An 18,077-nucleotide genomic window follows, 5' to 3' on the forward strand; every position below is an offset into this window, starting at 1 on the left:
ACTGGAACCAATTTTAAATTGCCAACAGCCCTATTTTTTTATGTTAGGCCTTCGAAGCCTGTCTGCGGTCCCTCCTTCCACTAGGCCTCCACTGACCACACCACTGCTGCCCGTGTACCCACGGAACCAATTTAAAATTGCCTACAGCCATGTGTTATTATGTTAGGCCTTCGATGCCTGTCTGCGGTCCCTCCTTCCACTAGGCCTCCACTGACCATTGTACTGCTGCCCTTGTACCACTGGAACCAATTTTAAATTGCCAACAGCCCTATTTTTTTATGTTAGGCCTTCGAAGCCTGTCTGCGGTCCTTCCTTCCACTAGGCCTCCACTGACCACACCACTGCTGCCCGTGTACCCACGGAACCAATTTAAAATTGCCTACAGCCATGTGTTATTATGTTAGGCCTTCGATGCCTGTCTGCGGTTACTCCTTCCACTAGGCCTCCACTGACTATTGTACTGCTGCCCTTGTACCACTGGAACCAATTTTAAATTGCCAACAGCCCTATTTTTTTATGTTAGGCCTTCGAAGCCTGTCTGCGGTCCCTCCTTCCACTAGGCCTCCACTGACCACACCACTGCTGCCCGTGTACCCCTGGAACCAATTTAAAATTGCCTACAGCCAGCCCAATTTTTTTATTTTAGGCCTTTGATGCCTGTCTGCGGTCCGTTCTTTCTACTACTACTACTACACTGACCAGGCCACTGCTGCCCGTGTTCCCCTGGAACCAATTTAAAATTGCCAACAGCAATGTGTTATTATGTTAGGCCTTCGATGCCTGTCTGCGGTCACTCCTTCCACTAAGCCTCCACTGACCACACCACTGCTACCCGTGTACCCCTGGAACCAATTTAAAATTGCCTACAGCCAGCCCAATTTTTTTTATTTTAGGCCTTCGATGCCTGTCTGCGGTCCGTTCTTTCTACTACTACTACACTGACCAGGCCACTGCTGCCCGTGTTCCCCTGGAACCAATTTAAAATTGCCAACAGCAATGTGTTATTATGTTAGGCCTTCGATGCCTGTTTGCGGTCACTCCTTCCACTAGGCCTCCACTGACCACACCACTGCTGCCTGTGTACCCACGGAACCAATTTTAAATTGCCTACAGCCATCTGTTATTATGTTAGGCCTTCGAAGCGTGTCTGCGGTCCTTCCTTCCAATAGTTCTCCACTGACCAGACCAATGCTGGCCGTGTACCCCTGGAACCCAGCTGAAAGTGCATGTAGCCTCCTTTTTTTCTTTGTTTTATATTTAGAAAGCCCAGATGAACTACGCTGTGCAACGGTTCAAGCTACCCAGTCGACATTTCTTTTGCGAGAAAAGCCATCCCAGCCCTCCACCGGCATGAAAAAGTCTGCATTGTCATAGCACTCAGGCAATCAAACAGTAGAAAGGTGCACCTGACAAGAGACGCATGGACCAGTAGGCATGTCCACAAAAAGTTACGTGTCCATTACGGCGCACTGGGTTAATGTGTTGGATGCATGGTCCACAGGGGACAGCCTACAAAGTCTGTCTGCAGTCCTTAATTCCAATTTTCCTCTGCTGACCACACCACTGCTGCCCGTGTACCCCTGGAACCAATTTTACAGTGTCTACAGCCTAATTTTGTTATGTTAGGCCTACTACGCCTGTCTGCGGTCCCTCCTTCCAATACTCGTCCACTGACCACACCACTGCTGACCGTGGACCCCTGGAACCTATTTTTAATTGCATAGAGCATCCTTTTTTTAATAGTAGGCGTACAAAGTCTGTCTGCGGTCCACTATTGAAATTGTCCTCCACTGCCCAGAGCACTGCTGCTTGTGTACCCCTGTAACTTTTTTAAGCTGCAGTGAGCCACATTTTTGGTTTAAGTCCTACTACCTGTGTCTGTCTGCGCCACTCAATTCAGCTGTGTTCCTTTGAAAAAAGCTGAGCGTCAATAGTCTTGTTTTCAGCCTCTAGGAATTTTAAAACTGCATTGGGGGTACAACTTTGGTAGGGCCTACTAACGGTGTCTGCCTCCCCAAGGTGTGCCCCAGGTTTCCTCGCCATTGCTTCGATCTTAATGCTCTCGTTTAGTAGTTGTTGGAAACTACACTGCATTAGGCCTACAAATTGGGTATGGGGTGTAGAGAGATGGTGTGTTCCACTCCAAGGTGTTCCCCAGGTTTCCTCTCCATTGCTTTGATCTTCATGCTCTCGTTTAGTAGTTGTTGGAAACTACACTGCATTAGGCCTACACATTGGGTATGGGGTGTAGAGAGATGGTGTGTTCCACTCCAAGGTGTTCTCCAGGTTGCCTTTCCTGAGCTTCGATCTTCCGGCTCTCGTTTAGTAGTTGTTGGAAACTACACTGCATTAGGCCTACAAATTGGGTATGGGGTGTAGAGAGATGGTGTGTTCCACTCCAAGGTGTTCCCCAGGTTTCCTCTCCATTGCTTCGATCTTCATGCTCTCGTTTAGTAGTTGTTGGAAACTACGCTGCATTAGACCTACAAATTGGGTATGGGGTGTAGAGAGATGGTGTGTTCCACTCCAAGGTGTTCTCCAGGTTGCCTTTCCTGAGCTTCGATCTTCCGGCTCTCGTTTAGTAGTTGTTGGAAACTACACTGCATTAGGCCTACAAATTGGGTATGGGGTGTAGAGAGATGGTGTGTTACACTCCAAGGTGTTCTCCAGGTTGCCTTTCCTGAACTTCTATCTTCAGGCTCTCATTAAATTGTGGTTAAATGGAACAACTGCATTTGGCGTACTAGTTGGTTTGGGGCCTACTATCGGTGTCTGCCACTCCTTGCTGTTCTCCTGGTTTCCTGTCCTGAAATTCCATTTTCAGGCTCTCGTTAAGTAGTTGTTAATGTTAGACTGCATTTGGCCTACTAGTTGGGTTGGGGCCTACTATCGGTGTCTGCCACTCCTTGCTGTTCTCCTCCACTGAACAAAGCTGTGCCGCCTGTTTACTACGGTTGCCAATTTTGAACTGCATTTCGACTACTTACTGATTTGGGCCTACTCTCTGTGTCAGCCTCTCATTCCAGTTGTCCTCCACTGCAATGCCCCATGGTTAGTCCTGTGTTACCAATTTTGAACTGCATTTAGCCAACTTTATTCTTTGGGCCTATATCTGTGTTTCCTCCTCATCCTGCCCATTGCCCAGCCAGTGGTAGATGAGTCTGCTGGTACATTGACCCATAACGCAAAATTCCCCGTGCACGCTACACAGCAAGATTGTGACCCTGCTGAAAGTCAGGTTCCTCTTCCCGCATACCATACCACCTTACACGGGGACAAAGAGGAAGGTGCAGATGAAAGTGCAGGTTCCTTCATCAGGTGGGGGGAGGAATACTAGTTGGCGACGTCACTGGCACAGGGCCTCTCATAGTACGCAAAAGTGTTGCTGCCGGTGGGAGGCGCCCCCGCCGTGCAAACACACCGCTGTACTTTGAGGGGCCCTGTGCCAGTGCCAATGCCAACGAGTGGGCCCCCCCTGCTTGCTCAGGATCACAGCACTTGCAAAGTTGAAATACTTACCTCTCCCTGCAACACACTGCCGTGACGTGGTCCAGATTTACTGGGCCCACTAATTACTTGAACCAGCCCTACCCCCCACAACTTTAGCCAAATGACTCCCAATTTCAAATGCCTTCCAATTATTATAAGCTAAATTACGATTGACAAGCTTCTGTAACAAGAATGGATGTTTTTGCCATTAAAATGGGCAGTGTAGGTGTTTTCCTGGCCTCCACTCACTGCCGACTATGCTCCCCCATTGACTTGCATTGGGTTTCGTGTTTCGGGCGATACCCGACTTTTCGCCATAATCGGCCGATTCCACTCGACTCGACTTCTAAGATAGTCGGGTTTCGCGAAACACGACTCGACTCTAAAAAGGTCAAGGTCGCTCAACCCTACTGGCTACTGCTACCAGCGTGTCCTGTCTCTGTCAGACAGGAGCAGGCTTTATACTGCTTTCCTCATGTGTTGTGTTATGCCTCGTTACGGAAGTGGCCGTGGCTCCCGGTGGGCCCCCTTCATGTGATGGGGCCCGGGCAACGGCCTCGTCTGCCCCCCCAGTAGCTACGCTACAGGAAGAAACCTAAACTTCAATATTGTCATAAGAAACATCAGTTCAAGTTTGCAAACAAGTACAAAAATTGGATATTTAAAAATTTGAAACAGGTGATTTGGAGCGATGACACGAAAGTCAATAGACTAGGTTCTCATAGGTACAAATAGGTCTCAAAGGAACAAGGGAAAAAGGGGCTAACAGATTGAGAAATTGAAGGAAATGTTAAGTTCGGTGGAGGAAGCCTGATGATATGGGGTTGTTTCACAGCCAAAGGCATTGGATACTTGACCTGGATCGATGGTGGTCTCAAAGCTGAGCTCTATGTGAGTTTCCTACCAGATGAGTTACTTTGTACACTCAAGTACTATGGATATGAAAAACACAGCACAGTATTCCAACAGGACAACAACACGAAGCATTGGTGAAGAACTGGTTTAATGACAATGAAGTTGAGGTGCTAGAATGGCCCCTATACAGTCCCCAGACTACACCCCAATCAAACACTCGTGGCGTGGTAGAATTGAAGAAAACACTACATACATACATACATGAGTCGACCAGTATGCACCAACTTTAGGAACGTGTAGAAGAGACCTGAGATAAAATTTCGGTTGACACACATTTGAATCTCATTGAGAGCATGCCCAGAAGGATTCAGGCAGTGTTGGATTTACATAATACTAGCAAAATAATAAAAATTAAAATTTTGATCTTTAGGAGCAACACAGAAACCATGCAGTGACATGACAAGAATCTGCAGAACTATATGCTAAATAGTTGCAAGTCAAATTTAAGTATGAGATATCCAAGATGACTGTCTATAAAATGTTGGTACTCTCAAGATCAAAGTAGAAGCGAATAATGAGATATAGAGCCTGAAAGTCAAAAGTTCATAAAATTGTTACCCTTTTGCTGTTCACTGTATAACTAAAAATTACAGCTTTGGGCTGCCAGGTAATGCTGCTATTTGTAATTTGGACACATTCATCTATTTATATAATTGCCTTGTAATGTTTTCATTTCCTGTTCTGTCTAGATGTCATCGTATCCTAGAATTCCAAGTGGAGGAAGTTCACCGACCGCCATATTGGGACGCCCAAGTGATGGGTGTCTCAATATGGAAACTGCTGCTGGTACCAACCTATTGCACGGTACCACCAGCGGAACGCCATTGCACCACACACACTCTCTGTACATATCACACTCACACACTCTCACACTCACACACTCACACTCACACACTCTGACAGTCACACACTCACATTCATGCAACGTCTTGCGTGGTACCACCAGTGGAACACCGTTGCATCACACACACACTCTCTGTACGTATCACACTCTCACACTCTTACATTCTTACACTCTCACACTCTCACACTCTCACAGTCACACACTCACACTTACGCAGCGTCTTGCGCGGTACCACCAGCGGAACACCGTCATGAACACGCCGCTGGGATCAGCTGAATGATTCACTGACTGCCGCCATCTTTGTACAGGAGGAGCTCATGCATAGTTTTAATGTGACCGCCAGTATCTGTCTGCACAAAGATGGCGGGGGTCTGATTTACTGCGTCTGCGCGAAATACGCACAGGTGCAGTGAATCAGTCGGCTGATCACGGTGGCAGATGTATGACGTGTCTATAGGCAGAGAAAGCCGTCACATTAAAGGGGTTTTCCCACGAATGAACGTTCATTTTAAAAATTGACTGTGTCTGACTGTATACGGAGCATACCACATCTCCTGGGCAGGGGAGGAAGCAAAAGACAATACTGACATTACAGCAAGGGATCACAGTGGATTCATTTTGTGAGGTAAAATATTTCACTGACTGTTTTTAAAAAATATTTTACCTCCCAAAATGTATCCTCTGCGATCTCCTGCTGTAATGTCAGTATTGTCTTTTGCTTTCTCCCCTGCCCAGGAGCTGTGGTATGCTCTGTACACGGTCAGTCACATACAATTTTTAAAATGACTTTTGTCTGTGGGAAAACCCCTTTAAAAAGCAAATATCAACGCCAATATGGCTCCTCCTAAAAAGTACGCCAATGACAATGAAAGGAAAGCAGCAAAGGCACAACGTCGAAGACAATAAAAGGCAAATTATACTCTTGAAGAGCAACAGCATTGCTGGGACAAATACAATGCATATAAGTGTAGGCGTCAAGCACATGGGTCCCCTGATGCAAAAGGCATTAGATTATCACAGGATGCCATTAGGCAACAACAGCGTTGCATGCCTGCTCCCATCGTGACATTACCGGCCTACATCTAGTTATATTATAATTTATAAGTTATCACAAAAGATGAGCGAACCCAAACTCTATAGTTCGGTGTTCATACCAGACACCCAGTGATGAAATCCGAACATGGACTCCTCTTGGTGGTCAGTTTTACAGTTCGGGGAGGAGTGAGAAATTGAAATTTTGCAGCTCCTAAGTTTGGGTTCCCATTGATTTCTACGAGGTTCAGGTTAAAGTTTTAGTACAGTTCTGGTACCCGAACCGAACTTTGGACCAAATTTTGGTCAAACTTGACGGACTTGACTCTCCATGGGTCCGCTTATCCCTAGTTATCACTGCAAGACATTTGTATCCTTGTATTAAGGTTTGCTAAAAGTAAGACTAGGTTCACACTAATATAGTACTTTCTGTTGAGCACTATGTTGGGGTTTCTCTCAAATCCCCTAAAAAACTGGATTCTGAGAGGAACCCCAACAGGGTCATTCACTTCAATCATGCCAATGGAATCACTGTGTACACTGTTTGGCCTCCATATCCTGGCAGTGTACGTCTTTTTAAAATATGCACAAAAACTTGATTCATTGAAGGAAACAGCTCCTTTGGATCTTTGTTAGAGTTCCTGTTAGAATAGTGTTTTTTGTGGATACAGACAGGAATCCACACGTAGTGTTCAATGAAGAGGACTGCGTTAGTGTAAACCTAGCCTGAACAGTAAGGCTATGTGCACACGTCCGGAATTGCCGCAGAAATTTCCGCGGCAATTCCGGATCTCCCTGATGCGGGAAATACGCATGTGGAATTGGCATGCATTTTCCCACTAAACACTAGCGTTTTGCCAGCGTAATTAGCTTGCAGAATGCTAACGTTTTCCAAGCGATCTGTAGCATTGCTTGGAAAACTGATTGACAGGTTGGTCACACTTGCCAAACATAGTGCTTGACAAGTGTGACCAACTTTTTACTATTGATGCTGCCTATGCAGCATCAACAGCAAAAAGATCTAATGTTAAAAATAATTTAAAAAATAGTTATTCTCACCTTCCGACGGCCCACGATCTCCTCAGCGGTGCACGCGGTGGCTTCCGTTCCCTTGGATGCTTTGCGCGAAGGACCTTTGTGATGTCACGGTCACATGACTACGACATCATCCCAGGTCCTTTGCGCAAAGCATCCCTTGGAACGGAAGGCGCCGCGTGCACCGCTGAGAGGCAGAAGGACTCCGGGGGCCATCGGAAAGTAAGTATATCACTATTTTTTATTTTAATTCTTTTTTTAACCAGGATATGGAGCCCAGTCCGTGGAGGAGAGTCTTCTCTCCTCCACCCTGGGTACCATCCGCACATGATCCGCTTACTTCCCGCATTGTGGGCATAGCCCCATGTGGGAAGTAAGCGGATTAATGCATTCCTATGTATGCGGAATCCCAGCGATTACGCAAAATTAATGAACATGCTGCGTTTTTTTCCAGAATGCATTTCCGCTCTGGAAAAAAAATGCAGCATGTGCATAAAAATTGCGGATTGCATTCTAATAATAGGATGTTTATTGTATGCATTTTTTGGCGTTTTTATAGCGAAGAAAGGCGAAAAATCCGGAACGTGTGCACACAGCCTAAAAAAATAACATTAATTGTAGCTATGCAAATAATTGTAGGAGGTCATTTATTTTTTGTGTACAACTATTGTGCCACTAGCCACTGACGTATGAGAAATTAGCCAGTGTATGGTCTCTTTAATAATAATCATAATCTGGAATCCTTCACAAACGGTCACTAATGTCCCCATAGACTTTTGTAATTTTAGTTTGATTTTCTTTCATTCACTGAAAATGAAACCTGCCGCTAATAACAGTTTTATCAGTTATGATAAGCCTTTTAATACAGTCCAGCACTTGTGACAACCGATGTTTTAAGAATCAATGTAGGTTGTGCTAGTAAAATGTCAGTGTGTTCAGATTTTGGGATAGCAGCCAGCAATGACTTACTTAACAATCCCCTAATCCTTACATATAGTAGACATGTATTAAAGTTAGAAATGGCTGTACCAGCTGTGCAGAGACTGACGCATGTACTTTCATCATAATACAAAGAACTGCCAACCATATAAAATGTAACTTTACTATTAAACTGCATGACCCTTGAACTGAATGAAATTATTTTAGAAGCACAATTCATTGTCAAGAAAATATACTACATGGCAGCGTCGGACTGGAGCACCTTGGGCCCACCAGAGTAAATTGTTCTTGGGGCCCAATATGTGGCTACATAGAAATAAATACAAGACCACCAATTGTGCTGTAAAACACGCTAATATCAGGGTATAATATAAGGTAGTACAAGTCTTAATTATGTAGCAGGGGTTGGGGTACCACTTCATAGAATATAAAGTATCCCCCTTATAGAATATAATACAGCCCTCATATAGTATAATGCAGCCCACCCATGGAATATAATGTAGCCCCCTTATAGAATATAATATAGCACCCCTCATAGAATATATTGCAGCTCCCCATAGAATATAATGTAGCCCCTCATAGGCTATAATGCAGCCCACCTACAAAATATAATGTAGCCCCCTCAGAGTATAATGCAACCCCCTCAGAAGTATAATGCAGCCCCCCATAGAATATAATCTAGCCCCCTCATAGGGTACAATGCAGACCCCCCTTAGAATATAATGTAGCCATCTCATAGGGTATAATGCAGCCCCCCACAGAATATAATGCAACCCCCTCATAAGGTATAATGCAGCCCCTCGTAGAATATAATGTAGCCCTCTCATAGGGTATAATGCAGCCACCTTCATATAGTATAAATTAGCCCCCCCACAGAAAATAATGTAACCCCCTCATAGGGTATAATGCTGCCCCCCTCATAGGGTATAATGCGTATAATGCAGCCCCCCTTCCACAGAATATAATGCAGCCCCATATGAAATATAATGTAGCCCCTCCCATGGAATATAATCCAACCCCACAGTATTAAAAAAACCACAATACTCACCTCTCCTCCTCATTCCCACATTCTGGCTCTGCTCCGGTGTCAGGAGCTGCACTGTTTCTGCCCAGCACACAAAGCAAGGTGCACGATGAAGTAACGCTGATACAGTTGAATGCGGAGCACACTGGGGAGCGGCGCTGGTGCCAGCCCCCCTGACTTATGGGACACATGGGCAGCACTGGGGAGCGGCGCTGGTGCCAGCCCCCCTGACTATTGGGACACATAGGCTGCACTGGGGAGTGGCGCTGGTGCCAGCCCCCCTGACTTATGGGACACATGGGCTGGGAGAGCAGGGGCCCTGGTATGCGGGCCCTGATGGTAAGCACTGTTAGCCACAGCCTGTGGCTGTGAAATGAATATTCACTCCTCTCAATGCCCATGGGGGTGTGGGGAAGAGTGAATATTTATTTCTCTTTAGCAGCAGGGACAGGCTTTAGCCTCAGCAGCCGGCTTCTGTCTCCTGTCACCCGCTGCTGCTCCGCTGGCATAGGGCGGGCCCCCCTGACTCACGGGCCCCATAGCAGCTGCATGGTGTGCCGCTATTAGCAACACACTCCTGGAGCAGCAGGGGCCCTAGGCAGCTGCTGGCCCTGTATGCCAGCACGTGTCAGTGCCTGGGCCACCACTGGAGAATCCTCAGTTTCTCAGGTGAGACAGTCCTAACCTGCTGCATGGTGTTCTGCTCATTTAACCTTAGGCCATGTTCACATGTTCAGTATCTTACATCAGTATTTGTAATCCAAAACCGGGAGTGACTGATAAATACAGAAGTGGTGACATGTTTCTATTATACCTTTCCTCTGATTGTCCCACTCCTGGTTTTGGCTTATAAATGCTGAGGTAAAATACTGACCAAATACTGAACGCGTGAACGCAACCTGAGAGATAAAAACACTACTCTGATTGATACACCCTTGACTCATCCCTTGGCATCACAGACTTGGCCCTATCCTGGATCTCATCATACCTAACAGACCGGACATTCAGCATCTCCCACTCACACACCACCTCCTCACCTCGCCCCCTATCTGTCGGAGTCCCACAAGGTTCAGTCCTTGGGCCCCTGCTCTTCTCCATTTACACCTTTGGCCTGGGACAGCTCATAGAATCTCATGGCTTTCAGTATTCACCTCTATGCTGATGACACGCAGATCAACATCTCTGGACCAGATATCACCTCCCTACTAACCAGAATCCCTCAATGTCTGTCCACTATTTCATCCTTCTTCTCCGCTAGATTTCTGAAACTTAACATGGATAAAACAGAATTCATCATCTTTCCCCCATCTCACGTGACCCCCCCCCAACGAACCTATCCATTACAGTAAATGGCTGCCCACTCTCTCCAGTCCCACAAGGTCGCTGCCTCGGGATAATCCTTGTCGCTGATCTCTCCTTCAAACCACATATCCAAGCCCTTTCCACTTCCTGCCGACTTCAACTCAAAAATATTTCACAAATCCGTTCATTCCTCAATCAAGAATCTGCAAAAACCCTAGTCCATGCCCTCATCATCTCTTGCCTTGACAACTGCAACCTCCTGCTCTGTGGCCTCCCCTCTAACACTCTCGCACCCCTCCAATCTATTCTAAACTCAGCTGCCCGACTAATCCACCTGTCCCCCTGCTATTCCCCGGCCTCTCCCCTCTGTCAATCCCTTCACTGGCTCCCCATTGCCCAGAGACTCCAGTACAAAACCCTAACCATGACATACAAAGCCATCCACAACCTGTCTCCTCCATACATCTGTGACCTCATCTCCCGGTACTTGCCCACACGCAACCTCCGATCCTCACAAGATCTCCTTCTCTACTCCCCTCTTATCTCCTCTTCCCACAATCGCATACAAAATTTCTCTCGCGTATCACCCCTACTCTGGAACCCTCTACCACAACACATCAGACTCTCGCCTACCATCGAAACCTTCAAAAAGAACCTGAAGACCCACCTCTTCCGACAAGCCTACAACCTGCAGTAACCACCGATCGACCAAACTGCTGCATGACCAGCTCTATCCTCACCTACTGTATTCTCACCCATCCCTTGTAGATTGTGAGCCTTCGCGGGCAGGGTCCTCACTCCTCTTGTACCAGTTATGACTTGTATTGTTTAAGATTATTGTACTTTTTTACTATGTATACCCCTCCTCACATGTAAAGCGCCATGGAATAAATGGCGCTATAACAAAAAATAATAATAATAATACACCATACACATCAAAATATATCAGGTTGAATATTTTAGGTCTTCTAACCCTTCATTAACCTTGGAATTAAACAGCATGCAAGAAAATCAAACTATGAAACTAAAATAGTTTGTGCAGTTACAGCAACCCCTTTCCAATATAAAAGACACACCACAGTCAGGTGCTATTACCAGAGCGAGTGTGCCGCCTCCATGTTGATGCAACCCCAGCCGGAACAGATCAATTGCCTACACGGGAAGCAGTTCTACATTGCGCCATAGCTCTCTACTAGTGATGACAGTGAGTAGTATTTCCTTGGTGGAATAATGGTAATAATTGAAGGACTTGGCATTTTTAATGCCCCTTGTGGGCACATTTTGTCTATCTTTTATTTTTGCCCGGAGTCCCACTTTAATAATCGCTGAGTGCTTTTGGACTGTGGGATGTTAAACTCATGGCATTACTCCGGTGTATACAGGCAGCTCTTGTTACATTTCTTTAGTCTAACCAGAAAATGAGATTAGTGTGACGGCCCTGACAGCGCTGTCAGTGGAATAGCACTCTGTTTTCTGCACACAGTGTATTCAGTACAATTTGGGAAATGTAACTCTTATCACTAGAGCTGGCAATGAAAAGCGTTTTTTTTTCATGAAGGATTATGGACTACCAGTCTCACTGATTAAACTGTCATTTTTAGTATTTTATTCATTTGCAACTGTCACAGTCGGTTTGATATGACAAGTTGAAACAGGAGCAGGACGAGGATTTCATTTAGTGGCAATATGTGTTTGTACCAGGCGCGGTGCTCTGACACCTATAGGTGACGTACCGCTGTTTGTTTTCCATGTCTAGTACATATTGTTCTGCGGAAAGATGATCTCTAATCTAAAAATAAAGCACTCCTTGCTTTTCTTTTTAATATCCTGCTCTTGACAAGACAGCAAAGTATAAGGGAAAGGGAAAATGACGCAGCATATAACTTTCATTTACACATTGTATCATGTCATCTCCTAATTCTACACGAATTTAAGTGTCATTTCAATTTTTAGCCATTAAGTTATTCTCTTTTATGAACTATTACAAAATATTTCTTAAGGTTCCATATGCATTATTTCCATCACTGGAGAACAGGGAAAGTGACAGCTATAATGAATTCACCATATAATGGGCCACAAAGCCGATATGAGCACAAAGTAAGATAGCTGCTTTCTCCCCAGTCACCACAAAAGGCCAGGTTGCAACTTCATTTGTATGTAGTTGTAGGATGGCACCTATTTATATATTATCATAGTCCTAATAATTAGTGGCTCATACGTCACTTCAACAAGTGTCGGGCGTCGGGAGAGCGCAGCCACAGCCACACGCTTCTACATGCCTGCCTGAACCCCCCGGCACTTGCCTCAATCTCCTCCACGAACATATTACAGGTAATTAAATTCCTTCTCACCAACGGCGTTCTTTGAGCCATTTATTCTGCTAACATATAGGGGTTTTCTTCTCATCAGCCTTAGGAGTAGCTGCTTTATTTTTTCAGCCTCTACGGTTTTGGTACTTTGAGATATTCCCTACTTTTGCTTTATTTTTGGCCTCTCCCTCCTCCCATATGTATCACAATTGTGGCAATATGTGTAGGTGGTAGTTTATGCCCGGTTTTATATGTTTGGTCTACAAAAACCAGATTCTGGTAGTCACACTTGTGTTATATAGACCCTTTATGTTCTATGTTGGAGGGGACATTTGTTCATACGGTGCATGTATTATTCTGTATGTAGATCTATTTTTGCTGGCTTCCCTCTCCCTTTACCACTTGGAAGTCCCACTTTTTGTCTTTTTTTATTTTTCCTTTGGTCCAGTTCCCCTCCCCCTTCCCCCTTTTTTTTTTTTTCTTATTTTTTTTTTTTTTTGCCTTTTTTAATATGTATTAATAAACTGTTATTTTTAAACTTTACCTACTGTTCATTTCACTTCTTATCCTCTGTTCGGTGTACCCCCTTGAGGATTATGGTTATATGGCACCTATTTATGTTGGGTTTTTTTTCCTATTAGAACTTTATATGAATACAATAAAAAAGATAATTGTACCAGTATCACATGGGCACTGTACGTGGAAGCCTGGCAGGTATTAAAGGGAATCTGTCATCAGGTTTTGGAAATTATAATCTTGAGCTAGGACCCTGATTCCAGCACTGTGTTACTTGCTTGGCTGCATGTTGTCTTTTCCATAACATCAGTTTTTCAGCTGCAGATCTAGCAGTTCTCTGAATGCTGAGCTCTGCATAACCCTGCCCACATTGCTGATTGGCCGCATTCTGTGAATACTGTGAATTGGCAGAAAGCTGCTACTCAGTAGTGGGGGCAGGCTTACATAGAGCAGGATGACTCACTGGCACGTGACAACTTGTCCTCTACTGATAATCTCCTGTTGATAAATCACTGCATTTATAGAAACAACACACAGCCCAGTAAGTGACACATCCCTGGAATCAGGGAATCTGCCCCTACATCATGCTGTTCTAATGTTACTATCCAGTGTAACAGCTAAGAAAAGAGGTAAACTCATTACTCATACTTACTACAGGTCCTTCTCAAAAAATTAGCATATAGTGTTAAATTTCATTATTTACCATAATGTAATGATTACAATTAAACTTTCATATATTATAGATTCATTATCCACCAACTGAAATTTGTCAGGTCTTTTATTGTTTTAATACTGATGATTTTGGCATACAACTCCTGATAACCCAAAAAACCTGTCTCAATAAATTAGCATATTTCACCCATCCAATCAAATAAAAGTGTTTTTTAATAACAAACAAAAAAACCAACAAATAATAATGTTCAGTTATGCACTCAATACTTGGTCGGGAATCCTTTGGCAGAAATGACTGCTTCAATGCGGCGTGGCATGGAGGCAATCAGCCTGTGACACTGCTGAGATGTTATGGAGGCCCAGGATGCTCAAATAGCGGCCTTAAGCTCATCCAGAGTGTTGGGTCTTGCGTCTCTCAACTCTCTCTTCACAATATCCCACAGATTCTCTATGGGGTTCAGGTCAGGAGAGTTGGCAGGCCAATTGAGCACAGTAATACCATGGTCAGTAAACCATTTACCAGTGGTTTTGGCACTGTGAGCAGGTGCCAGGTCGTGCTGAAAAATGAAATCTTCATCTCCATAAAGCATTTCAGCCGATGGAAGCATGAAGTGCTCCAAAATCTCCTGATAGCTAGCTGCATTGACCCTGCCCTTGATGAAACACAGTGGAGCAACACCAGCAGCTGACATGGCACCCCACACCATCACTGACTGTGGGTACTTGACACTGGACTTCAGGCATTTTGGCATTTCCTTCTCCCCAGTCTTCCTCCAGACTCTGGCACCTTGATTTCCGAATGACATGCAAAATTTGCTTTCATCAGAAAAAAGTACTTGGGACCACTTAGCAACAGTCCAGTGCTGCTTCTCTGTAGCCCAGGTCAGGCGCCTCTGCCGCTGTTTATGGTTCAAAAGTGGCTTTACCTGGGGAATGCGGCACCTGTAGCCCATTTCCTGCACACGCCTGTGCACGGTGGCTCTGGATGTTTCCACACCAGACTCAGTCCACTGCTTCCTCAGGTTCCCCAAGGTCTGGAATCGGTCCTTCTCCACAATCTTCCTCAGGGTCCGGTCTCCTCTTCTCGTTGTACAGCGTTTTCTGCCACATTGTTTCCTTCCAACAGACTTACCATTGAGGTGCCTTGATACAGCACTCTGGGAACAGCCTATTTGTTGAGAAATTTCTTTCTGGGTCTTACCCTCTTGCTTGAGGGTGTCAATGATGGCCTTCTTGACATCTGTCAGGTCGCTAGTCTTACCCATGATGGGGGTTTTGAGTAATGAACCAGGCAGGGAGTTTATAAAAGCCTCAGGTATCTTTTGCATGTGTTTAGAGTTAATTAGTTGATTCAGAAGATTAGGGTAATAGGTCGTTTAGAGAACCTTTTCTTGATATGCTAATTTATTGAGACAGGTTTTTTGGGTTATCAGGAGTTGTATGCCAAAATCATCAGTATTAAAACAATAAAAGACCTGACAAATTTCAGTTGGTGGATAATGAATCTATAATATATGAAAGTTTAATTGTAATCATTACATTATGGTAAATAATGAAATTTAACACTATATGCTAATTTTTTGAGAAGGACCTGTATTCTCCCCCAAAACTCAAAAGATGGATTTAGCAATTGTCATAGCACAAATATGTTTTTTTGCATGAATACAATGTTAACCACTCCATGCTTATCTAATACTAGACAATCTCCTTTGTCAGAAGTCACCAGGCCTTATTAGCTCCTGAAGACCCTCAGTAAAACCAGTGTACCAGTTTACATTAACATTGCCCTGACCATGCCTTCTAATCTGTATTCTCTGAAATCTATTTCATCTAACGTGATGGAGCGGAGCAACCATCGATTTGTGTTCTGATTCATATATCTCATTACTGATGCTGATCGCAGACCCAGATTTCCTTATGCAGCACGGCCCACCTTCCGGAGATACAGTGATATCTTAAGCTGTAGAGGCGTCGTGATAAATAAGGTCAATTATGTTGTAATTAGCAGCTGTCCCAGGACACACAAACAGCCTGAGAACTTGAAGTTTCAGGAGCTTGTGCCATAAATAACGTATATGCCATCAATATATTATGGTATATAAAATACCACATAAAGCCAGTTATGTCTGCAAAGCTTGTCCATTACCTATGAGCCATACATAACACATAGGCATGTTAGCCAGAACTGCAGTCTTCATATATATCATGAACATCAACTGATTAGAGAATTGTACCTTTACCGATTCAATCAGTGCAGTATTTCAGCAGAATATGCCAATTATAGTCATGTGGACATTAACAGTAATCGACCACTAATGACTTGAGTAAACTGGCGATGGAGTAGACTACTCCTTGTGCTGCTTGACAGTTCACTCTGCCCTCTTATCATTTCAGCCCAGCTGCTGCAGATCCTCTTTGAGAAAAGTGTGTACCCCCTATGTCAACCCACTTCTATATAGCCGCATAATACTCATACTGTAGCTTTCGGGATGGTGTAGATTTATGATATATGGAAACTAGCGCAGAAAAAACAAAAGGTACCAGAAATAATTAGGAATAACTGAAAATTCACATCTGAATGATTTGCATAAAATTAGAATGGAAATTTCAAAGCTATAATTGTTAATATTGTCTCTGCCATCTGGCAAATGTAAATGTGCACCTATAAGGATTATAATATATTATTTTCCCGTTTATTATTCTGCTTAGGTTTAATAGCTGTTCCTTTTATTTCCAGGTCCTCTTTACCAATCTGCCTGTTGTTCACGTCTATGCAATAAGTACCACTGGCCCTTTGGATCCTAAGAAACAGCTGAGTAGTCTGTACTCCTGCCCAGTGTACAAGAAGCCACGTAGGACGGACCTGACATATGTCTTCTCCCTGTACCTAAGAACCGTGTTTGTGCCAGACCACTGGACAATGAGAGGTGTTGCCCTTCTTTGTGACAACAAATAAATAGATTGGCTTCCATGACTTTCATGGATGGTTAGGAGCAAAGATTCTGAAGCTCTCGAAATTCCACTGTAATCACTTACACTTTTACAGGTTATTACGGTTATTATTAACACTATCATTACTTACAATATTGCTATTTTGAACACATCTATGCTGAAATCGCATATACTGTATATGGCACATTTTATACATTATGAATGTCCCTGCCCTATAGCACTTCTAAAACAAATCATATTTGTCATCATTAATCTACCATCATATCATAAGACAAGCAGATTGTTCACCAAATGAAGATTTATTCTGCATGCATGTCTTCGTGTTTCTTTTATTTTTAATCTGTGTCTTCTAAAACTTAATAGAAAATTATGTATGGATTTGTTCATTATTCTACATATATTTTATAATAAATTAGCATTGTTTAATTATTTTCAGAAAATACAGTTCTTAATCTTGGACCTGTGTACAATGCAATGTATATATTTGATATGATATTCAATAAATATTGATTATATGAACACCAAGCGATACAGATCCTCTTTATACAGTGAGTCCGTACACGGTAAAAGATCAAAGCTCTTATGCCAGAAAAGTGATGTGAAAGCTTTGAAAAGGCACAACATCTTTTCAAAACACAGAGTTGCGCAAACATTTTGGGGACAGGACAGGGCCGTTACTATGGCCCCCATTAAATTTATCAAATCTGCTGGTGTTTTCCATGCTAGAAATGATACTTCAGTATGGACTGGAGTGGCTTTTCTGGCACTGTGCACTGAGGCACATGAGACTTATTAGAGTCACCATATTAATTAAGTGGGGTGTGCTTCTTAATAAATTTGGTGGCGTGTATTCTGTCAAGAGTGGCATATCGCGATCTTGTGCTACTCTTGTCTTGATGAATCGGCCCCCTAGTTTTTTTTAATATTGTACTAATAATATAATGCAAGAGGTGTCTCTGTACATTTAGATTCATTCAATTCATCTCTTTGAGTAGGGAGAGTCTGTAGTATTTCCAGGTAATTGATACCATTAGTATCACAACAAAGC

General features: G+C 43.8%; 1 protein-coding gene across 1 annotated transcript in view; it reads left to right on the forward strand.

The window, feature by feature from the left end:
• The window catches only part of LOC138642420 (dynein axonemal heavy chain 5-like), a 546,381-nt gene extending 528,833 nt beyond the window's left edge, over nt 1–17,548 (forward strand). The window contains exon 77 of the mRNA XM_069730567.1: nt 16,815–17,548. Coding sequence (XP_069586668.1) covers nt 16,815–17,033 — 219 coding nt within the window. The 3' untranslated portion in view covers nt 17,034–17,548. The remainder of the gene's footprint in view (nt 1–16,814) is intronic.
• The last annotated feature ends 529 nt before the right edge of the window (nt 17,549–18,077 follow it).

Source organism: Ranitomeya imitator, chromosome 6 (genome assembly GCF_032444005.1).
Source record: "Ranitomeya imitator isolate aRanImi1 chromosome 6, aRanImi1.pri, whole genome shotgun sequence".
NCBI lineage: Eukaryota > Metazoa > Chordata > Amphibia > Anura > Dendrobatidae > Ranitomeya > Ranitomeya imitator.